At 44.6% G+C, this 24631-nt stretch overlaps 1 protein-coding gene across 1 annotated transcript; it reads left to right on the top strand.

Moving 5' to 3' along the window:
• Positions 1 to 8498: 8498 nt before the first annotated feature.
• LOC147421263 (uncharacterized) lies at positions 8499 to 24159 on the top strand. The gene is made up of 3 exons (XM_086503841.1): positions 8499 to 8699; positions 23551 to 23748; positions 23832 to 24159. The coding sequence occupies exons 1-3, from the start codon at positions 8557 to 8559 to the stop codon at positions 24070 to 24072; spliced, it is 582 nt and encodes a 193-aa protein (XP_086359967.1). The 5' UTR covers positions 8499 to 8556; the 3' UTR covers positions 24073 to 24159.
• Positions 24160 to 24631: the final 472 nt, after the last annotated feature.

Here is a 24631-nt window from a genome sequence, read left to right as displayed (position 1 = left end):
AATAAAGAACAAGCCATTATAATAAGTTAAACAAATAATTAAGTATAAGCTCGCATTATAAAAACTAACAAATTGTTTATATACTCACATCTAATAATATAATCGTTATAAATTTAAATTTAATAATATTTTAATAATTTTAACAAATTTATTTAAAAATATTCTTTTAATATTATTTTTAAAAATTATATAAAATATATTTTTGTGCGCGAGTGTGTGCGCACGCAAATATGTGTGTGACAAACACACACATTTGGTGTGAGGTGTGTGTGTGTGTGTGTGTGTGTGGGATAGGGGGGCGGCATGCGTGGGCCACACGCTGCCACAAATGTTGTGTGTGGCCCCTTCCCCATGCGCCATGTGTCTGGTGGCAGCGCGTGACCCACGCATGTCGCTCCCAGTCCACACACACACACACACACTCAGTGTATGTGTTTGTGTGGTAGGAGGGCGCTCGGGTGTGGGGCGGGGGGGTGTATGGGCGGGGGGTAGCATGCGACGACCACGCAATGGTGTGTATCCTCGCGTGGCCCCATGGCGCTTGGCGCATGGAAACATGCTCCCCATGCGCACAGGGTCGCTTGGCGGCGCGTAGCCCAAGGGCCACGCATCGCCCAGTGGCAGACCACGTGGCCACGAAGCTGCCACACAGGCCGCCTCGTGGCCACGTGGTCTACCACGTGTATCATCGCCAATCGGATGGTACACGTGGCATGCCACTGGGCGACGCGTGGCCCTTGAGCTACGCGCCGCCCAACGACCCTTGGCGCATGGGGAGCATGTCCCCATGCTCCCCAAGTGCGATGGGGCCACGTGGGGACACACACCACCGCATGGTAGCGTGTTGCCCTCGCCCGTCCCACACACACACACGCACCAACACGGGGTGTGTGTGTGTTTTGTGTCACACTCACCCCATGGGGGTGTGTGTGTGTGTGGACGCGCATCCACCATACACACACACGCACGTATCCACCACACACACACACACGTGCATCCACCACACACACACACATCCACCATACACACACACACACACACACACACCGCGCATCGCCACACACATATACACACAGTCACGTGCACCCACCACACACACACACACATCCCGAATATTAAAAAAAATAAAATTAATTTTTGTTTAATTTGAAAACTTTATTAAGAGCTTCGAACAACTCTTTTACATATCATTCTCAACTCTTAGCTCTTCATATCTTCTTATTTCAAGTTCTATTTCTCTTCATCTCTACTTTCCTATCTTACACTAATTTCTCTATCAAGGTTTCCGTTGATCCCACTTTCTTTCTCTCAAGCTCTTAACTTCAATTTTTCATAAGCCATACTTTTATCTATTTTCTCTAATTGTTTAGCTAAACTATGAGAAAAAGAAATCAATCCAAAAACAATGGTGCCGTGGATGAAGTTTATGTTACTACGTCGCAAGAAGTCCCTCCGTGATGCACTCAAGAGAGCGAACAATCTCAAGCCTTATTCTCTAGATCGGATTTTGTTCGTCGTAACCGGTGTGGGTGGAACAACGGAATCAAGTGGAGAATTGAGCCATCGGGTGGAAATTGCTACTACAACAGAAGACATAGGAAATGAAGCGTTTGGAAATGTGGTCGACAAGCATATTTCTTTAGGTTGGGTGGATTCTCATAGAGCTCCCTATGATGGCAAAGTTCCGTGCTTATCTCTATGTCGACTTCTTTCGAACCCGCCATCCACACGCATGATGACCATGTGGTGGATTTGGAACTCCATTGCAAATAAAAGCTACCAACCAACCATGGCAAGATTTATTGTAAGTGAGCGGATTCCAAGGGATGATCATAAGCAATTCTCTCGTCGTGGTCACACTTCGAGAGATCTTGCAATGTCATATGACTTGGACGAGGAGCTTCGTCTAATACCCAAGCTTAGTCACATGGTCGAGAGGTACTTTGTGGTTTGGGATAGAAATCACAGATTGGAGACATGGATGCGGTGGATGAACGAGAACGACATCCCAATTGAGAAGGCACCAAGGGTGGAGTGCGTGCTTGTCGATTTTCAACCCCATGAGACAACAGAGTTTCTATTGGTTTTGGGAATGATAAACAGGTAAATCCAACTTTTTTTTGTGAATGCAAATGCATCTTATTGTTTTTGACAAAGTGTATTACATATGAGTGTTGAACAGGGCCACAAGGGTTTCAGTCCCTCACATCGCTGCGCATGATATATTCATGATGAGAAAGCTAGGGTTGGCGGACCCAACTTCGCTCTTGTAGAAATTTCGGGAAGAGTGCGTTTGGCAGCAAAGAGGGCTTTGAACTTTAGGGGTCCAAACAAATTAAAGTGGCTAAAATTGCCAATGGCTGTCCTTGCTCAACTCATTTGGAAGGTATGCTTGAAAGCAATGCTAAATGAGAATGTGTTTTGATTATGAATTCTTATTATATATGTTTTGATTGTGTCCTTGACAAATGATAGGAAGAGTCCTTCGATGCTATGTACAATAGTAATACTGAAGGGATGCCATCAAAAGGGAGCTTTGACTACGACTTGGCACCCGAGGCATACGAGCAAAGTATCGTTTTTGCGCTATCTCAAACAAATCAGTATTTCATGCCCAAAGAGCTTGAGATAGCAACAATTGCAAATCCAGAAAATGGCAATAACTTTTTTCAAAAATGTATATCATTTATAGGCTGGGGCAAGAAGACCACGAAAATGACACCCTCTAGAGTGGCAGAGGTTGCACGTACACGCGTTAGCCCAAAAGAGTAAGTAAATGTATTTTAAGTCTTTTGATATCTTTCTCTTTTGATTATGTCGCAATGAAAAAGAAGACTCCCTTTTCCTATGCTAGGAAGTGCCACTTAATTGACTTGCTCCAAGGTGGTGATGCAACCTTGAAAGAGAATGGCATAGGATTAACGGAGAAGGCATGGATCCAGTGGCTTCGATATCACATGTATTGGTGGCAATTGGAAAGGTGGATGAAGTGAATATGTAATCAAATCAATTTGTTGGTGATCTAACTTGTGTCCTATTATTTGCTGCAAGAGAGTGCTTAAGATGGCCGAGAAAATGGGAGGCCATAATCAACACGTTGCCATCCAACACGAGAAGGTTGAAGAGAGGCATGGTTGCACACTCGCACACACATTGCAAAAATACAGACGGAACCACTTTGACAAAACCTTCAAAAAGTGGAGTGCACGAATCAAGTCCACACAAGATTCCAAAGAGCAACCCCACTTCGCTTGCACGGCACGCTGCATGTTGTACAAGTTGTACATCTTTGATTGACACATTGCATATGTTTTAGGTTACATTAATCTTGTCATAGTGGCACAAAACATTATTTGTTGTCTTGTAGATGGTGGAGAGATGCTCTAGTCTTCCCTATTCTAGAGCACCCAGTGATGCATGGTGCAGGTCAGAGAGAGAGGAGACGGGCTTATATCCGGACGGGTGGAAAGATGACTTGCGGCCAAAGGGAGCGTGGCTCAAGTGTCCTTGGTGGCTGGATTACCCGAACAAGGAGTACCCACCCGAAGAGGAAGCGCTTTACATAGGTATCGTACTATGTAGATTTTGCCTTTGCCATGCAATACGACATGGGCACAATAACTTTCATTTTAAATGAATAGTGGAGCATACTGCTTCATGGAAGAAAGCCTTTGTGATAGAGGATGCACTCTCTCCGAACACCTCAAAGAAGCCGGCCTTAAAGAAAGACACAAAGATTGGCTCCACATCTGCTCGCAAGCACCCTTGACTGACCGGCAATGTGGGAAGAGAAGGAAGAGAGTTGTTGCCTCCAATGATAGTGAGAGCGAGCATGTGGTTGAGGAGTATTCTGTAGAGGTCAGCGATAGTGCTCAAACCCTTGGTGCTATGAGCCACAGTGTACCAACACTTTCCTTCACTCCGAGACCAGTAGGGGGCACCCAGGAATCACCTCCATGTTCACCACCACATGGCAGGGTTGCAGAGGACCTATCGGACATGGCCAGAGTGGTCGGAGAAAACCCTCTAGGTACATGAAAATGATTAATGTTGTGTTATTCTCTTTAGCATTGCATGCAAGATATATTTGATCTTATGTTGAGCATACAGATATGCATGTAGAGCCATGCCACCTTGAAGTGCATGCTATTGTCAAGTGCTTGGAAAAAGCTATTCCAGATGTGTTGTGTAATGACAGGCAAGCCACGCTATTTTGCCTTCATAGTTATGTCCACAATTTTAGCGTTAACAAAGATTGCACACAATTCTATGCAGTCACTATGTAGATTCTTGGGTTCTCTAGAAGAAACAGGGCAGATGAACCCCAACTTGAGATTGGGTGGCGTACGTTTGATATACATGGCCTTTCCCTTACACACTAGGCCACATGCAGCTAGCACGGGTGGAGTTCCTTTATGGAACCAATGGGATAGCGAGCTTGTGGATGTTGTGTTTCTTCTCGCAACTGAGTTTCTTTTGGTTGATGGCATGGTTGTGGTGACATGTTGTGCAGAACATTTGTCCATTATTACTTCGAAGGAAGAGGGAGCTCATTTCTAGTTGTTGAGGATATTGTACATATGGCTGTCGGAGTCTAGCTGCACGACTGTTCAAGACTATGTAGAGGGGGTATGTTGTTTTTTCTTTTATATTGATCAGTATTTTTTAGATACCGTATGCAAAGCACTTGCAATAGGAGGAGCTCAATGACCCTCAGTAGTGTGGAGGATTCTACAAGCTCCCTTCCTTGCATGTATAAATGCTATCCATTTGTGTCGAGTAGGTGGCCATTTTTTGCAGAGATATCGGCCAGTTTTAGCCAACACTTGTTTATTTTTTATGGCATCAATGACTATCATACTATTGCATTTGTATAAGGGCAAGCACATACACTTGCATTTTTGTACACAAGTTTATATCACATGGTATTGGGACTTTGACATTATCATTTATCATTGTTGTATATAGTTGGTACCTTTTTTTAATGATTTTAGTATACGTGATCGAGGTTTGCCATTGTTTATGAGTCTTGTGCAATGTTTGAATGTATATGTTTATATGTTTGTAATGCTAGTGTTTAGGTTGTGATTAAAATTGAATCTCCTTTTCGATATGAATTGAGGCTCTTTCTTGTTTGTAACACAAAGTCGGTGGATGGCTTGGCCAAGAGGCCAACCATTACTCTATTCATGGCATAGCCTTACCCATAATATAAAATTTTTTATGTCTGCAATATTAACATCAATATTTATGTACTCCAAACCATTGCTAGCCTTATCGGTATAGGCGTTGATATATATATATATATATATATATATATATATATATATATATATATATATATATATATATATATATATATATATATATATATATATATATATATATATATATATACATATACACTGACGAGCATACCAACAAATACTCCAACGAGCATATTGATGGCTTTGTTTCGATGGTTATAGTGACACACATACCGATGACGGGGGACTAAGCTTTTGTATTTTTTTTTCCTATGCCTATGGCTATGGAACTTCTATCATGTACTGCGAGAATCCTCTTGCAAAATGAATATATGATTAACCATGCATGCAGCTTATAGGGAGTTAATCTCTCTTGAGGCTGTATGTGTGATCACTAAACTTGCATGTGTAATCTCTCTTCACATTGTATGTGTAATCACTAAACGTGCATGTGTCATCACTCATCAAGTTGCAAATCCGAATCTCTATTGGGTTTTCCCCACATTTGATCACTCTCTGCCTATGAGCTAATAAAGGGGTAAACCATAGGGCTTTAAAAACATGCAATTTGTTAGAGCCACATAAACATGCATAATCAATAATTAGAGAAACAAAACCAACTCTAATTAAGAGCATTCATCTTGAATACATATTAAGCCAAGAGTCCTCATTGTCATCGCTGCACTGAGAGGCTGATAACTTCCTTGCACAACGCCTTTGAAGCATAGAATGTCATTGATATCGATGGGATGCCAGTGGTATGACATCTTTATAGTTGCCATCTTAGAGCGGCTCTCGGAGCCCACATCATAGAACCATGTGAGCTAGAGACTAGTGAATCACCAACCAATCATATTATCTATAGGCTCATGCTATACATAGTTCCTTAACTATCAACTCCCATTAGGTAGGAATGTTATCTAGACATTACCTCTTTCAGTGCCCCATTTGAACATAGACTAATATATGCTCCCCTTCCACGATGAGATGCAACCTCAATATTTGTGTGTGCAATAACAACCAATTTGGGTGTCTCTTACACAATGGACAAGGGATCACTCCTTGTCATTTCATCATGACTACATCCATCTAGCTATGGGCAAAGGGACCAAGAGAGCTTCCACATACACGAGCTAGAGGGAAATGTGGGGAGTGCTCTGTTGGAATTAGGGTTGTAGGAAAACACACACAGCTTGGAGAAGATGAAGGAAGCTCAAGGCACACAATAGAGAGTTTATTACTTAGTGTGCAATGGAAAGATAGATAGCCCTAGAGTGATGGGCGTATATACAATGCACGGGGCAAAAACTTCCTAAAGAGGGAAAAAATACCCCAACGGTCCTAGTGTGTTCACACACATCACTACCACATGTATATGGTAACAAATTCCCCCTAGGAGTGATGCAGTGAACGAGGGATGGCACGAAGAGTAAAGGGAAGTGCCATGCCCTGAGGACACGGTCAATCCACAAAGGGGAGCAAGCCCAAAGCTTTGTGAAAAGCTTCTCACTTCTCACGAGACAATGCCTTTGTGAAAAGATCTGCAAGGTTGTCTTGTGTTGGCACATAAGCCAAGCCGATCTCTCCTGTTGAGAGCCTCTCCCTGACATAGTATCAAGGACTTTCGAGCATCTTGACATTCTTTATCAAACCACCTTTTGTGTAATCTATCTTTGTTGATGCCATGGAGATGCTTTATGGCAAAGCATTCTTCGGCACAAGAACAAATAACTTTCTTGAAAGCTTCCCATTTAGGTTCCAACGGTGCGTCATATTGAAGCTTTGTCATCCATAACTTTTGCTCAACCATTTCAATGTACATTAGTGCCCGTTTGAAATCCATACATAGTGATAATTTCTCTTCTCTTTGGGTGAGATTATCATGCTTAGTTGCTTCTCCACATGAAAGGTCAATACATAAGGTCTGATGGTCTGATTCCGGGGTCCATTGGCCAAACATAAAACTCTTTATGCGATACATGATGGCTTCAGAGTGTAGCATATAGTCAATCACACTATCCCCATTATGTTTTCTACATGTAGATCCATTGGTTTCACTCCACAAAGATACACCATTGGCAATGAACATACCCGTGCTATTATACATGTGTAAAAGTAACTTTCTATAGTGATCTGGCTCTTTCTCATCCATTGAAGTACGATCATACAAGTGAACTTCCTCCAACTCCCTTGAAATATATGGCTCTTTCTCATTTTGGTGTCGTAATTTTCAGCCATACATAACGTTTGTACTTGTCATCTTTCACTATTGATACAAAATCTTCCAATCCTTTCTTAACCATACATGCTATGCCTCCTTGCCCTCTTCGTTGCTTGAGATTCTTTGACCACATCAATGAATGTACATTGTAATCCTCCAAGCCGTTAATCCTTTGTGTATCATGCTCCCAAGTTTCAACAAGAAGTACAACATTGGCTTTGCTTGTTAGTTCATCAATGCCAACCCCCGCATTCCAACGTATCTATCAGGCATCTCGCCAAGGTTCTAGCTTTTCACGATTTTACAAAATGTGTAGGAGTAACATTACTCGGGGGTTTTTTCTTGGTGTAGCTACGAGCGTCGAGACATCTCGCCAGGCTTCTAGCTTTTCATGATTTTACAAAATGGGTGTTTCCTACTACTTGAGTGTCATATGGAGGTATGGTGGAAAGAAGTTCAAAGAACTATGAGATTCGAAAAATAAGGGCGTTTACACACTGTCAAAACAAAATGGGCGCTCGTCCAAAATAAGGCGATCCATTTTCCAATGGCGGGCGTAGGTTTGGACGGATGCGCTACACAATACTGATGAAATAGCGCTGCATGTGATTGGCAGGGAGCATAAGAGAGAGCGTGGCGAGGAGTCCGCCAAATCTGGGCGCTCTAAACCCCCTCTCCAAAACCATGCTTGAAATGGCGTCAACCTCGCGGCCAGCGCAGATCCACGTTTTGTGGAGTTTCGGCAATGTGTAACGCGCATAACACCCAAATCAGATGTGTCGGAGTCTCATTGGGCATTGCAGGTGTTTTGGCGAGCGTCGCATTGTGTGTAAAGACCCTAAGTGTAATTTTGGACCGGGTTTGCCATAGGCTACACAAGTTACAACGAAATCACGGATCCATGTGACACTCTATCCACGAATATCGGGATTTTCAAAGTTGGGTTCTATCTGATGACGTGGAAGGCAGACAGGATGCCACGTGTAGTACGTGCTTGTACATTGTAGAGAGAGCGAGAGAGAGACAGAGAGAGGAGGAGAATTTTTAAGGTACACAAACGAGTGTGAAACTGTCGAGACTCGAGAGGGAATGGCTCTATGCTTATCGTCCGCGAACAGCAGCCTCTTCGCCCCACTTCAGCTTCGCAACAGCAAAGTAGTACCCATCCATAGACAGTCCTTCTTCTGCTCGTGCTCCTTCCAGTCCAGCAATGACTCCTCTTCAGACGGCAGGTTTTTCTCTCTTCCTCTTATTTGCAGCTCTGTGGTTGTATCTTTTATTAGGCAAGGTTTCTGAATCTCTGTTGAGGGGAAGAGAGAAAGAAAGAAAGAAAGATGTTTACCTCTATCAAAGGCCGAAGTCGGATTATGAGACAAATCAAATATACATGTGTGTGTCCTATACGTCAAGGAAGTACAATCATGAAGTGAGTCAAGCTGACTAGCTCCATCCTATGCCAAACTGGGGTGTAAGGTTTGGTACATGGGTGGGTGTAGTGTAAGGGTTGCACGTATGATCGCTGCTGGGTTTGCTAGCAATTGAGCAAATCTCTCTTGGGTGCCTGGTGGTAGCGAGTCTGGATCTCCTGGATGTGTATGTGATGAAGTCTCAGAGCTTTGTATCTTGGAGCTTGGGGGCATCTCCTAGCTGTGACCGACTCAGCCTGCTTCAAGGTGACTCCTCATTGTGTGTGTGTGATAAGTGGCGGTCCTTTGGGAGAAGTCCGTAAGCTGTCACTGTTTGCTACCCTCGGTGCCGCTACAGGTGCCAACAGTGTCTCTCTATGTCTGTATCTCCACTAGAAAACGGCCAAATTAGTGCTGATCTCTAGACTCCATGATCTGTTGCATGGTGTGTTGTCTTGTGAAAAGAGCCTTTGATACTCGCATATGCTGTACATCTGTAGAAAAGTGCTTCTTGTCCTTGGCCACCCTCTCTGTGCAAACCTAGTAGAACCTCTCAGCTCGGGGGGTATGAGCAACTTTTCGTGTCTCTTATCTCTAGCCTGTGTGATGATACCTGAGAGAGAGAGAGAGAGAGAGAGAGAGAGAGAGAGAGAGAGAGATCCTTTACTCTGCTGTTTTCTGTGCCAACTTGCAGAGAGCTGCCTAGGGTTGCCCTTGCCCAGAGCGTGTTGTTTCTTGTCATCGGTGGTTGGTGAACGATGTCTGCGTCTTGCGCGTTCGAATGCTAAATCGAGGTAACTTTGGAGCCATCCAAAGGTACATGAGCAGTTTCTAGGTAAACCTCATTACTGAAGGCTGCAGTGGCGTTTTGGAGACTCCTCCATCTGGATTCTTCTCTCCTCATTGCCCCCTATCTGCACCCCCCTTTCCTGGCATTTTGGAGCAGCCATCACCTTTCTGGTTTGTCCCATCCTGGCGGCTCAATCTCCTTCATCTTTGCTTATCTACTGCATTGTGAGTCCATGATCTCCATGAAATTTTCTTGCGTTATTGCAACCATTCGGAGCCATAATTTAGATCCATAAGCCCCGTCACAAGACGGGCACCACGTGCCAATAGTAAAGAACAGACTGAACAGACTTTTAGCACTTCAATAACAACTGAACTGAAAGAGAGAGATGACACGCGGCACGGAGTGGCGGAATTCCACCCTAGAGAGTATTGGCCCCAAACCTTGGCGCCCCTTTCGGTATTTCTTTATATTGCATCATCAAAGTACAAGCCGGTACTCCATCCTCTACACCTTCGTCAAGAAGCATGCCAAAGAATGAGCCCTAACCTCATATTTAAAGGCCCTTGGCCTGAAAAGCAGTTACAGTGAAAAGCCTTCAAAACTCAAAAGCTTCTGGTCCAAAAAGCAATGCCAAAAGCTGTGAGCATAATTTACGAAAATCCGTACAGCCTGCCACGTCATCAGCCAACGCAAAACGCGGAAATCCGTACAACGTGCCACGTCATCATGTCAGAGCAAATTTTGAAAATCTGTCACGTCATCAGTTTTTGCGTGTGTCCGGATCCTGCTTTATTTTCTTCCTTTATGTCACTTGGGGCCCATCAGACGGGGTCCCCATAAGTTGGTAGGACTTCTTCTATTACTTGCTCTTCTTAGGGTTTAGGCCCCTCGGCCGGCATCTGTTAGTTGGCTCCATTCTTTTGGCTTTGACACGTCAACAGTTTGTTACAAGCCCGTTGTCCACCTGAAATTTTAAGCCATACACGCCCACCATCTATTCTGCGTTTTTGCAATTAGCTCATAGCCGTAGATCCCGCTCATGATTTTATGTACTTAAGTTTTGTATGTGGAGAAATTTATCCTAAGAAGTTTTTGCCTTGTCATCCTTTTCTTCTTGTCCCCGACATTCGTTTTCCTTTCTTGCTCTTTCTTAAATTCTTGCAATTTGCCTTTTTATCGCCTTTCCGACCACCTTGGTAACAAGTGACATCATATTGCTTTCCTTTGCTCTTGCTCCTATTTTTTTAACCAACGTTAGCATTCCTATCATGTGTTCTGCCTCTTAACCATGTGAGCCGAGGCATTAGCCTCACCACTTGCCTTTCGTCTAATTTCCTTATTGAGGATAGAATCCCTTACTCCATCGAAGGTAAGGTTTGGGTTATTAGACAATGAGACCACCCGATGCAACGACGACGCGCTGAAAACGCAGATGCTGAAATCTGTGAATAGCGGGCTAAATCTGCAAACTTTGGCTGATCTAACCGTGCGGCGAGGATCTGCTGTTGGAAGCTGAGATCTGCAATGTTCGGGGGTTGCGGTGCGGAGTCTATATGCTGAAAACTGAAAACACTTATGCAGAAAACAGTTATGATGCCGGAATCTGCAAAACGCTAGGTTGAAATGCTGGTCCAAAAACGCTAGGACTGAATCTGTATCTCTGCTGCAGAAAACGCTAGGAAAACTGCAAACGCCATGCTCATCTGCAAGTGGTAGAACGCTGGGGCTGATTTGCACTTGATGAAAAACGCTGGCATCTTTGGTGGCTTGAAAACGCTAGGTCCTCTTGCCGTCTTGCTGAGAAGGTGCACTTCAACTGTGGTATCTACTGCTTCTTCTGCTAGAAAGTTCTATTGCTAGTTTGCTTATATATTATCTTGCCCAATTTTCCCTACCCGTTTCTCAACAAAGTCACTTATTAATAATAAGTGAAAAATGGCTAAAATAGGGAAAATAGGTTTTTTTGCACTGTAAAATACTCCTGATGGAATCTGATGGTGTTGTTGATGATCATGCTGTGTGCAACCAGAGGATATGCATCTACTCTAAGTGTCTGGACATGCACGGTCTGCAAATAGACTCACAAAAGTGCCAGAACACTTCCTAAGCTATGCTGATTGAGCCCTTGTCATGAAGTAGCTTGTCCACGTACAGATAGGGTTAGATGTGCACGAGACAGGAGACAAATCTACCCATTTGGGTTTGCTTTCCCGGCCTGAGGAGAGAGTACCTCCCGCTTCTTTTTAGGATTGGTTTTGAGATCGGGACAGTCTTGGAGACCTTGTGCATGACACTTCAGTCGCTGCCAAGGCTGCAGGTATTCCTACAGTATGTGTTCTGGTTCCAGACACTCATACCCTCCTGAACGTGGTCCTTCTACCTAGGATGACTCGTGGGTGACCACGATAGAGGGTAAAGTATTCGGGACTCCCAAATTAGTGCTTCATTTGTAGGTAGATGGGCCACTTAGCGAAGGCCTCTCCTCGTAGGAGATCGCAAACCATAGCGCACGTAGAGCCCCCCCAGGGCTGAGCATACACAACAGATAGGTACTGAGGACACATAGGCTGGCACTTCGACAAAGGCCAGCGACCGGTCATCAACGCTGATGACTGGCAGTAGGTGCACGATTGCCGTCGACAGGGGAGGGTTCGCCACGCCGCCCCCCCTAGCGGCTGACCTCCTGCAACCCAGTAGCATTGGGTTCCCACAGGGAATCGTTCTGACTCTTTGCAATAGGATTCCCTTGAGGAGTCTCCCTCCACCTCAGTTTCACCACGATAGCCCCTCCCCCCCCCCCCCCCCCCCCGCCCGCCAATTACTCAAATCCACCCCCTCGCTCCCCTCCTTACGCTGCCCTCCTTTCCTCCAATGGGCCCTTAGCCTCATCAGCTGACCAATCCCGTACTCCCCCTCCGACACACGGGCTGGACACTCATCCACAACTCGACGCTCGTTGTGTGACAGGGATCACACAAAGTGGACCTTGCACACAGTTCTTGACACACAACGAAATACCTCAAGTGTAGACTCTATTGACTTGAATGATGACTGTCGCTGTGGTAATTCCTCAAGATGAGGAACCTCCGGGGTTGATTCGATGCATCTTTCGATCCTTCTCAATGTGGGATTGCGGATGGCCACCACCAAGGGCTGATTTTCACTCCCGAGGTGAGAGGAATGAAGGGCTGAAAACGTAGATCTTGAAGATGTCGATGATGGACGGCAATGGAGGCTGGAGCACTTGATGCTTGCGAGGGAATGGCCGAGGGGAGGCTCGATGGGCTGCTGAAGTACTGGACCGCAATGGGATGCCAATGTAGACAGATCCAAGCCGTTCCGTCGCGGAGAATGGGCAAAAAGATGAAAATGCTGGACTGATCTGTTGCTAATTGTAGCGCTATGCTTGAAAAGTAAAACTATGGCCGGATTTGTAGGAGGTAGCGCTAGGGCTGATCTGGCATCTCCAAGCAAAAACACTAACCCTTCTGCTACTGGGTGAAGACGCTAGGCTGATTTGAGCAAAACTTGGGAGTGGCTGTGCTCCTTGCTAGCGCTATCTGCATTTGCTAAAAACACTGGCCCTCTTGGTCCCTTTATAGGCCAGGAATTGGGCTTATGAATTTATTTAGGCTTAGGCAGGGCAATTGGTCCACCACACCCAACAAATAAATCATTAGTCCAATTTGGGTGAAACTGTCGCACATCTGCCACCCAAGAATCCGATCGACGGGGGAAATGGATCGTTGGATTCCTCTAACCTAAAAATGCACGTCATGTCAGATGCCCACAGTAGTGTAATAACATCTATCAAAACGTGTGTACAAACTTGGAAAACCTACTCTACTGGACTCGACCGGACATGCAGGTCCTGCGAACAAGACTGGAAACCTAATCTACTAGACTCAACCGGACATGCAGGTCCTGCGAACAAGCTCACAAAATTGCCGGTACTACTACTACTAGGATTCTAGACACTCCTATCTAGGAAGAAGGGGACAACTGGCTCTGGAAGTCCATGAAGCATGTCCATGTGGCACACAGAGCCATGTACACGTGACAAAAGAAGTTTGTATTGGCTGAAGCAAGCTTCTAGACATGGTACAAAAAGTTTGACACTTTCATGCTTAGGCATGGGTTCAAACATAGCCATGCAGATCATTGTCTATACATCAAAAGAGATACGGACAGCAACCCAATGATTCTTGTCTTGTATGTGGATGACATGGTATAAGTCAAGAAGAACAAGAGCACTCTTGACACACTCAAAAACCAGGTGAACTCAGCTTTTGCAATGAAAGATTTGGGTTCTGCTGAATATATTTTGTTCTTGCGAATAAGGAGAGAGAGGCAATAGAAACTGTTGTTTTTGTCTCAAGAAAAGTACCTCGAAAAAGCCCGTCTCGTTGTTGTCCTCATCGTTCGCGACATCGTCGGCAAGTCCAAGCATTGTAGAGATTTGTGCAATCAATAGTAGAACGCTCTCGCCATAGAGAGTGGGGGCTTCGGAGGAGGGTTTGACAACATCTCTGGTGTCTTATGCTCTTCTCTCTCTATCTCTTAGTCTCATACACTTCCATTCACAGTGTCCATTCACTTTGTTTGTGTCCATTGCACTCTCTCATTAAGAACGGAAGGCTCTTCCTTCCATAAGAAAAGAAACCTTGAGCACAGTTCGGAGCACTCATCTTGAGCAAAGTTCAAACATTCATTCCGCTGCACCTTACATTGGTATCAGAGCTTTAGCAGTGTTCTGTATCACTCAAGGAAAGAACCACAAGAATCACAAGAATTTATTTATTTTTTTGATTGTTGAGGTCGCACGAACCCAAGTTCACTTGGGCGTGTCGATTCCTAATTGTGTTTCTGAAGAGTGACAGGAAACCCAAGAAAGAAGGGCTTGTGTAGTCTCCCCTTGTGCCTCTTTTCACTCATTGAGAGCGGATTGTGCACTTAGCGGCCGGCCAATCGACGTGAATTAGGAAAAAGCAACCTTGGCGTGAGCGCAAGGCCGCCAAAGGGTCCACCCGCGGAAAAGAGCAGCAGAACTCGGGTGAATAGAAGATCCCTCTCTAACACACATTGCAAGCGAAAGAAGAGCCTCAAGAACTTAAGACCCCTAAGAACCCCAAGACTCAAGACCCACAAGAACCCAAGTTCCTCATGAACTTAAGAACCCAAGACCACAAGAACCCACAAGAACTCACGATTTCAATGGATGGTCATCACTCGAAGCGGAATGGATACTTCGCTTGGAGGTGATGAGCATGAGAGAGGCGAAGAAGAATTTTCCCCACCAGGAGGTTTTTCTGACCCTCCCCCTTTCCCATCTACGTCAAGGATTGCACTAACTCCTATGGAGGCTTTCGACAAGATGGTGATAGACATGAAGTGAGAACGCGAAGCACGAAAAGCAGAAAGAGAAGTAGAAAGAAAGGCCTACGAAGAAAGCATGGCAGCCATAGATCGTGACTACGAAGAAAGCGTGGCAGCCATAGAGCGTAAGTACGACTTGGAAGCCAAAGTAAGTCAAGCCAAATTTGATCGCAAGAACCAAGCAAGAAAAGAAAAGAGTGACCAACACATGAAAGAGTTCTTGCAACTCTTTTCTCAAGTGCAGGCACTGATGCAAGAGATTCAAGAGATGGAGACTCGCTTAGTCTCTTCTTCTCCCAAGCATGACACACAGGATTTGCATGATGATAAGCATGATGATTTGAATGTCAATGATTTGCATGATGATTTGGATGATAATGATGAGCTTGATGATCATTTGGATGACACTGACAAGCATGATGATTTGCATGATCAAGATGTGATTTCTGACAAGCATGATGGGTTGCATGAAGAAGATGTGATTGTTCACAAGAAGGATGATGTGTTAGTTGATACTTTCTCTAGTGAAGCTAACCTCATTGCAGAGACGATCAATCACGAAGACTCCATCTTGGCTCTCGAGCCTAGGTCCAAAGAACCCCCTCAGGAAGAACGGATCTTGGCTCTTGTGCCTAGGTTCAAAGAACCCTCACAGGAAGTACTATGTGTTCGAATGATTCGTCCGCACGCATTGTTCGAGTGTTTCATTCGTGATGGTTTCCTGTATTTTCGTCAGCGTTCTTATGTGATCCCTTTTTGTTGCTAAATTGGCTTTATCTGACAGAAAAATAATTCTAAATGAATTATTGGATTTATAAGTGAGAGGGTTTTCTTGCTTGGAACACCAAGGAAAAATAATTCTAAATGAATTATTGGAATTTTAAGTGAGGGTTTTTCTCACTGGAGACATCGAGTACAAAGTATTCCTAGTGCGTCATTCAAAGTAATGACGGGAGCACTGAGAACGGGAATATCTGTAAGGCCACCAAGAACGGGTACTTCTGATGCGTCACAAGGGATGGGTGATAGGGAGCATCAGTAAGAAGTATCCGACCATCCGGGAACGGACATCTCTGATGCGTCACAGGATGGGTGACATAGAGCATCGTGAAGGGGATTGTACCGTAAGTTCGGTAGGAAAGGACTAGGTGATGGGTATTCCTGATGCGTCACAAGGTGGGTGACGGGTGCATCAGAAAGGGGATATCCATAGTCGAGAGGAAATTCGAACTGGAAAGAGGAATATGTGTAAAGACGCAAGCACAAGAATAAAGATGGGTTCTGAGAAGCTTTTCTTAAAAAGCGGAATATTTTAACGAGTTTTCCGGGAAGAGCAGACGCTTTCCCGCGAGGAATCTATGTTTGCATTGCATTTGTGCATGTGGTTGCATCCAAGGACGCCTGGGAAGTGTTGTGAAAAGCATTGTTTTAAACTTATAAGGTTTTATTGAGTTTTTGGGCAGGTTCAAACCAATTTTAAAATATGCCGGCCGTCCACTTAATAAGTGGGCAGCCACTTAGAAAATAAAGCAACAAAACCAGCCAGCGAATTCTCTCTCCCTATTTCGGGTAGAACAGAAAAAAGAAAAACGGAACAAAAAAAATTCGAAAAAAAAAATTGTCGTGATCTCTACGCGAGCAGCTATTTGTGCCGTGGTCAAGGAGCTATAAAAGCACCACATGCCCTCACTGAAAAGGAGTGACCAACGTCAGCAAGAGAAGACTCTGCCGCGCCAGATAATGCAAGAGATCGCGCGAGACTACGAAGCATGGAAGTCGCTTTTCCCGCGCAAGAGCGACAGGTATCTATTGTGGATTCGCCATACAAATGGTTGTCGCGTGTTTGCGTGTGTGTTTGCAGGTACTTCATCGCGAAGGAGAAGCGAGAAGGCTTCGGCCTACGCTTGGGAATTCCGAGAACGGAATTCGGAAATTGTCTGTGGAGTTTCGACACCGAGTACAGATGGAAAAAGGATTGAGAGCTCGTTTCTCGGATTTCCCTTACGGGAAGGAACGACCATCGAGTCAGAGATTTAGAACGGAGGGGTTTTCTCCGGTTCTTGTGCTTGTAAAAAGATTCTCCCTCTTCTGGTCCCCAATAGTGTGTCGATCTTCTCACTCTCTCTCTCTCTCTATCTATTTCTCTCTATATCCTTTGGCTTCGGTATTAAGTGATAAATTCTATTTATCCGAGTATATTTTATATTGTTATGGGCTCCCGTTTGTGACAGTGGTATCAGAGCCTGGTCTCCTCTCTTTCTCTGTAAAGGAGGACGACTCTGGGAAGATACGGAAAGAAGTCATGACAAGCCAAGAGAGAAGTAAGCAGACGGAACCCTAAGTCCTGCAAGGAAAAAGCTCGCAGAGTTCAGAAAATTTTTCTCTTCGCAAGAAGTCGACACAAGGCTAGGGATTCTCTACGAAGGTGACAAGAGCATGATGCTCAAGAACCTAGAGAATCTGAGGAGCGGAATGCTCGAGATACTTCAGAATCCAAAAGATATCCATGAACATCAATCCAGAACCATAGCCAAGAAATCCCGTCATTTCGGGAAGGATAGGAAGAAGGTCATTAGACCTCAGAACACTCCGGTCAAGTTTGATACTTTTGACGGATGGGAAGATGTCCCAAAAGCTAACGCTTTCATTCGACAGTTTGAAGTTGCCTTTGCAAGGGGCAATTTCTGAAAAGCGTCGAAGGTGAGGCATGTGACCAAACACCTCAAGGGTGATTGCAAGTACTTGGTGGTATACCAAAGCTTTGCAAGGAACTTACAACAAGACTTGGATTCAATTCAAGGTTGAATTTTCGGACAGATTTTTTTTTTTCCTCTACGCTTTGAGGAAGGCATTCAAGAAGATTGGGATTGGTTTGCCCAATAGGAACACGAGCGAGTCAAAGCAAGTAGTGGTTCGCTCTTGCCAAGGTAGCTCCATTCTTGATCTCTCTGAGGAAGGAAAGATGAACAAATTTAACGAAGGACTTTTGCCCGAATTTGGTAAACCCATCTGCAAGATACTTTGCAGCAGATGGTGGAGTCAGCAATAAAAGCTGAAAGTGTACACCTTGGTGTACATAGAATACAATCCCTGCAGTGGGACGAGAACCATTGAACACAGAAACAACGAATTTTTGTTACCTCTCCTCGAAGGATACATTGCTATCCGAAGAAAGTTTGGAGTAAGGGATTTCAATCTAACTCCTGAGTTTTTGACCGTCAAACTTTAAGTGAGAGGGCAGGTCTTTGATCAAAGTTAAATCTTTGAGGAACTCATAAAATGCGTATTGCTTTTATGCACGAGATATGCATGTGTCTAACCAGGACAATCACTCTCGAGTATTTATGAGAGTAGGATCAATTTGAAACATTGTTTTCTGAGATGAATTGGTTTGCTCAACCATCCGGAAGGTCAACTATTGATCTCGTATCCGGTAGTTCACAAACCAATTACCTGCTATTGCGGGTAGGACGGCAGAAAGGAAGAAACCATTCCGAGCTTTCAACCAAGAAAAGCTTTCACTAAGCTTATGAACCAACACCCCCTACCCGGTCTGGGAAGACATGGTAGTGCTTTTCGCACAAGTGAATGAACACTCTCTTTACGAGGGAAGGAACAAGTGACGACTACGGCCTGTGCTCGAGGAATCCAAGGATTGAAATCCTAGTTTATTTGATGAGCGGGTTTTGCTCTAAGATCGAGCCAAGGGATCGTTAGATTGAGCGTCTTCGCTCTAAGGATCTTACTAAGGGAAGGTAATTTCCCAGGTTTACCAAAACTCTCAGCTTAAGAATTATGTACACCTTTGGGTACGTGGATAACACACGAAGATCCAGACCTATTGCAAGGAATTGGATGGGAGTTTGTTACACTCTCTTGAGCGCCTTTTTGCGCACAAGGATATTTCAACACGAGAATCTCTATTTGAGATGTGTTCGGTAGAAGGAATTGAGTTTCTCTACGGAGAAAATGTTTTCTGATGGTCGTTGATCATTGAGTACGCTATGTGCTTTTACCATCACAGTAGCAACTTTTGGTTGCGGTATATGTTTCTCCATGAGCAGGTCAAGTAGCATTTACACGCTGCTGGAATAAATTCGAACTATTCTGTTCGTAAGAATATAATCCGCCAACCGTTTCAAAATGGTAAGAATTACATATGGGAGAACATCCCTGAGAATCAAAGAGGGTTCGCTCTATTGTGAACCGGGTTTGAACGTACGTTTAGAAAATGCTATGGCTAGAATCCTATCTGCCTGAGATTTTGCAAGGCGTCATTGATGCTCGCAAGGTGAGTCATTTTCTATGATTCTGTAAGAAAGAGACTCTAATGGGCGTCGGGAAAACACTGCTGGTGGAAAAGTATGCATTCAAGGACGTCACATTCCATGTCTCTTCCTTGGCACGACACAGTTGTAGAAAGAGCACATGAAAGTATGAGCACGAAGCATGGGCATTTCCGTTGTGAATTGCCAAAGTTTAGATCATAAGAGAAAGATTCGATCTCATTGTTTGCGTGTGTGTGGTGAAATGGTTTGGCACTCCGTCTCTTTGTTCATCTACATCGCATGCACAGTCTATTAGGACGACAAGATTTTTTCCAATCACTTTACATGGAATAGGTATGTTCATGGTTTTGTGTTGGAAATGGTTTCATGAATTTTCCGCCTTGGAGATTCTTGATGAAGGAAGAAGCATGCCTCTAGATGAAGTTGAAGCATTGAAGGAGCCACAGAAGACTTTGTGTCGCTTTTGGCGCGGCCCAAAGAAGCAAGCATTGCAGACCTTTATGAAGTTCAAGTACCGTACGACCCACACATGCGAGTGGGCCGGCGAAGAGTTCCTTTCAGGATTCCGGATGCTATTGGCGCTCTCCCTCGACGCCATACAGTTCAGTACCAGTACCTCACTTTGAAAAGGAGGGGATGTCACGTTACACATCCAACCCCATGTGTCCGTGGACAAGCTACAACATGATCAGGGTTCAGTTCAGTCAAGTCAGTCTAGAAGAGGAAGTGATTTGGCACTTTTGTGAGTCTGTTCGCAGACCGTGCATGCCCAGGCACTTAGTGTAGATGCATATCCTCTGGTTGCACACAGCATGATCATAAGCATTCCCATCAGAATCCTTCAGGGGAATTTTCCAGTGCATTTAGCCTATTTTTCCTATTTTTGACATTTTTTACTTATTATTTTTAAGTGACTTTTGCTGGAAAGTAGGTAGGGCAATCTTGCTAAGTTTGTATATAAGCAAACCAGAGTTAGCACTAAGTGGCAGAAGAGGCAGCAGGAGCACCTTGCTCAACAAGCAACTTCTCAGCAAGACCAACCCCTACGACTACTCTGGCGTTTTCTCTAGAGAAGACCTAGCGTTTTTGCATCAGATCAGCCTTGGCGATTTGTGCACAGCAGATCAGCCCCGGCGTCTTCAAGACACAGCAGATCAGCCTATCGTTTTGCATTTGCAGAACAACTGGCGACAGCAGCAGATTTTCAGCCCTAGCGTTTTTGCATCTGCATTATACCCCTGCGTTTTGCAGATTCTCCGCGACGGAACCTCAAGAACCATTAGCGTTTTCAGTTTTCAGCCCTTAGACACCGCAGATCAAGTTTCGAACCTCGCAGATCTCACCTTCCCGCAACAATTCCTCGCCGCACGGTCAGTTTCCGCAAGGTTTACAGTTTCAGCCCGGAAAACGCAGATTTCAGCATCTGTGTTTTCAGCGTGTCGTCGTCGCATCGACGTCATCTACATCGTCACCAACATAGAGTCAGAATTCAGCAGATAAAGATTTGCAGATTTCAGCCCTTAGCGATTTCAATTTTCAGCCCGTCTCGTCGTTGTCCTCATCGTCGTCGACATCGTCAGCAAGTCCAAGCATTGTAGAGATTTGTGCAATCAATAGTAGACCGCTTTCGCCATAGAGAGTGGGGCCTTCAGAGGAGGGTTTGACAACATCTCTGGTGTCGTATTCTCTTCTCTCTCTATCTCTTAGTCTCACACACTTCCATTCACAGTGTCCATTCACTTTGTTTGTGTCCATTGCACTCTCTCATTAAGACTGGAAGGCTCTCCCTTCCATAAGAAAAAGGAACCTTGAGCACAGTTCGGAGCACTCATCTTGAGCAAAGTTGAAACATTCATTCCGCTGCACCTTACATTGGTATCAGAGCTTTGGCAGTGTTCTGTATCACTCAAGGAAAGAACCACAAGAATCACAAGAATTTATTTATTTTTTTGCTTGTTGAGGTCGCACAAACTTCACTTGGGCGTGTCGATTCCTAATCGTGTTTCTGAAGAGTGACAAGAAACCCAAGAAAGAAGGGCTTGTGTAGCCTCCCGTTGTGCCTCTTTTCACTCATTGAGAGTAGACCGTGCACTTAGCGGCCGGCCAATCGACATGAGTTGGGAAAAAGCAACCTTGGTGTGAGCGCAAGGCCGCCAATGGGTGCGCCCGCGGAAAAAAGCAGAACTCGGGTGAAGAGAAGATCCTTCTCTAACACAGATTGCAAGCGAAAGAAGAACCTCAAGAACCTCAAGAACTCAAGACCCCCAAGAACCCAAAGACTCAAGACCCACAAGAACCCAAGTTCCTCGTGAACTTAAGAACCCAAGACCACAAGAACCCACAAGAACTCACACTTCAGTGGATGGTCATCACTCAAAGCGGAATGGATACTTCGCTCGGAGGTGATGAGCATGAGAGAGGCGAAGAAGAATTTTCCCCACCAGGAGGTTTTTGTGACACTCCCCCTTCCCCATGTACGTCAAGGATTACACTAACTCTTATGGAGGCTTTTGACAAGATGGTGATGGACATGAAGTTAGAACGCGAAGCACGAAAAGCAGAAAGAAAGGCCTATGAAGAAAGCGTGGTAGCCATAGATCGTGACTACGAAGATAGCGTGGCAGCCATAGAGCGTAAGTACGACTTGGAAGCCAAAGTAAGTCAAGCCAAATTTGATCGCGAGAACCAAGCAAGAAAAGAAAAGACTGACCAACACATGAAAGAGTTCTTGCAACTCCTTTCTCAAGTGCAGGCATAGATGCAAGAGATTCAAGAGACGGAGACTCTCTTAGTCTCTTCTTTTCCCAAGCATGACACACAGGATTTGCACGATGATAAGCATGATGATTTGAATGTCAATGATTTGCATGATGATTTGGATGATAATGATGAGCTTGATGATGATTTGGATGACACAGACAAGCATGATGATTTGCATGATCAAGATGTGATTTCTCACAAGCATGATGAGTTGCATGAAGAAGATGTGATTGTTCACAAGAAGGATGATGTGTTAGTTGATACTTTCTCTAGTGAAGCTAACCTCATTGCAGTTAGAGCTGCCACTGGACACCCGGAGGAGTTACTACCACAGCAGAGCTCGTCGCTTTACACCAGAGGCATACTGATCAAACGAGCGATTGAGCTGGGGAGATCCAGACGCCCACAACTGCGGAGGACTACACAACATCGACAGAGGCTGCATCAGAGGATCCATGTCACTTCGGCTCGACATGCACAACGCCCGGTCAGACTACTGACCATGGAGGAGATTGATGAGATCCGCCAGCGACCGATGCTGGATCTCCTATTATCTACCTATCCCAGCTAGCTGTTTTAGCTGCTTAGTCCACACCCAGCAGTCTAGGATTCCATAACATTTTATTTTGTCATTTTGTCATCTTGTTACTCTGACTTCGTATCAGATCCACCACATTGTAACTTTCTGGTCTCATAGGTCACTTTGGCCTTTTGAAGTCGTTAATATAACATTTCATTTCATTTCATTTCTGTGTGTGTGTGTGTGTGTGTGTGTGTGTAGAGAAAAGGATCTATCTTTTGTGTGCCTTTAGGATGCTTGTGCAAGCCATCGCCTAGGAGTACGGCTATAAGAAAATCCAGTGTGTAGGAGCGCTATATAGACCAATGGGTCATATGTGATGAGGCAAGATGAACCATCTGTGAGTGCGTAATGCCATGTGTTATGGCCTTGGTCAAGGCTAAAGAATACTGAAATTGTGAGACCATTTCTGAGGACTGATAGTGGACGGTCCTCCACTGTCCTGTAGGAGCCTGTTGATGCATTGCACTGATTACGTGAAGTGTGCTGACAGCCTGTCACACCAAGACTCAAGAACTGCTTGCCCTTGTGCAAGGAGATGGGCTAATTAGATGTTCTTTTTTGGCATTATGAGCTTGCCTCTACTACGGAGGGCTTCTCGATTTCATGTGGCATCTAAATTTTTCCAGTTTAGAAGCTGTTTTCGGATATGCCATTACTCCTCTGAAAGGGTTTTTTTGTCTTTGTAATATTGTGCTTGGTTTACCTGCCTAAGGCTCATGAATAGGAATCTTGCTCAAGTAGAATGCAGATATTTGATTAAGTCAGTGTGGAACTAGCCCTTCCCCCCCCCCCCCCCTTTTTTCTTTTGGCAAGTCCCAGACTTCAGTTCTCTGCAAACTCAAGTAATGAGAAAGAGATTCAAATTTGTGTATGCAGCAAGCTTGTGCACATACTAAAACAGACCCACAAGCATCTAGTCAAGCTGGCACTGGCCACAGCAGTTACAGGGTTTGTGGTCTTCAGTCCTACTGGTGATGCACTGGCAGCGAAGAGCGGTGGGCGTGTTGGTGGCCAAGCCTTTCGATCTGCTCCCCCTCCTAGTGCAGGACCAAGAGTAGGTGGACCCTCAAGAAGGTACTAAACATTCTCTCTTTTGGTCCTCATCCCTTCTGGAGGTGGATGTATAGTTCTCTGATTAACTTATGTAATCTCTGCAGGACTAACATTTATATCAATCCCCCTTCTTATGGTGCACCGCCATTATTTGGGGGCTACGGCTACGGAGGTTGGGGCTGGTCACCCTTTTCCTTCTTTGCTCCAGGCCCAAGCATTGCTGTGGGAGTTGGTGGGGGGTTCAGTTTCTTTCAGTTTTTGATACTTTCGTCGATTTTTGTTGGTGTTTTCAATTTCTTCAGAAGAAAAGGTGATGATGATGGCGATGATTTTTATGACGATTGATTGGAAGCTTATACAAATCTGTTTGTGATAGTGCCAGTCCTTGTACTATCAATCAACCTCTTTGAGAAAGTGGTCTTTTGTTTGTTCTCTCTTCTCCTCCCACCCCAAAACACACACACACACACACACAGCCAGCACCACCATCACTTCCTGTTTTCATGATAATTGTGTGATGATGTGGCCTATCCTTTCCTCTATTGATTAAGTAGCTCATGGATAGAATGGTTAATTGGAATGTTTAGGGCACAATTGAGCGTTTGTGGTCAAGTATACTTCAAAGTGTGGTCACCATTTTTCTTGGTAATGATTGGTATGTATACACGAGCGACATGTTTTTAGCATCAAGGACATGTGTTTGGTTGATGAGATTCCTTGGCGGTGCCCCAACACTATATGCATTATAGAGAACAAGAGTTGAGCCAGATGGAGGTGATAGTGCGGATTGCACTCAAGGGATATGGGCTTGAGCATGGTGCAGTTCCCTTGTTCGGAGAAGAGATTGTTTTGTAGTTTGGGGCAACATATGTGGTGTAATGTGTATTAAGCATGAACCTCCGGA

The sequence above is a fragment of the Adiantum capillus-veneris genome, chromosome 28, assembly GCF_014529385.1.
Source record: "Adiantum capillus-veneris isolate H3 chromosome 28, ASM1452938v2, whole genome shotgun sequence".
Lineage (NCBI taxonomy): Eukaryota > Viridiplantae > Streptophyta > Polypodiopsida > Polypodiales > Pteridaceae > Adiantum > Adiantum capillus-veneris.
This window is presented reverse-complemented; position numbering and strand designations above follow the sequence as displayed.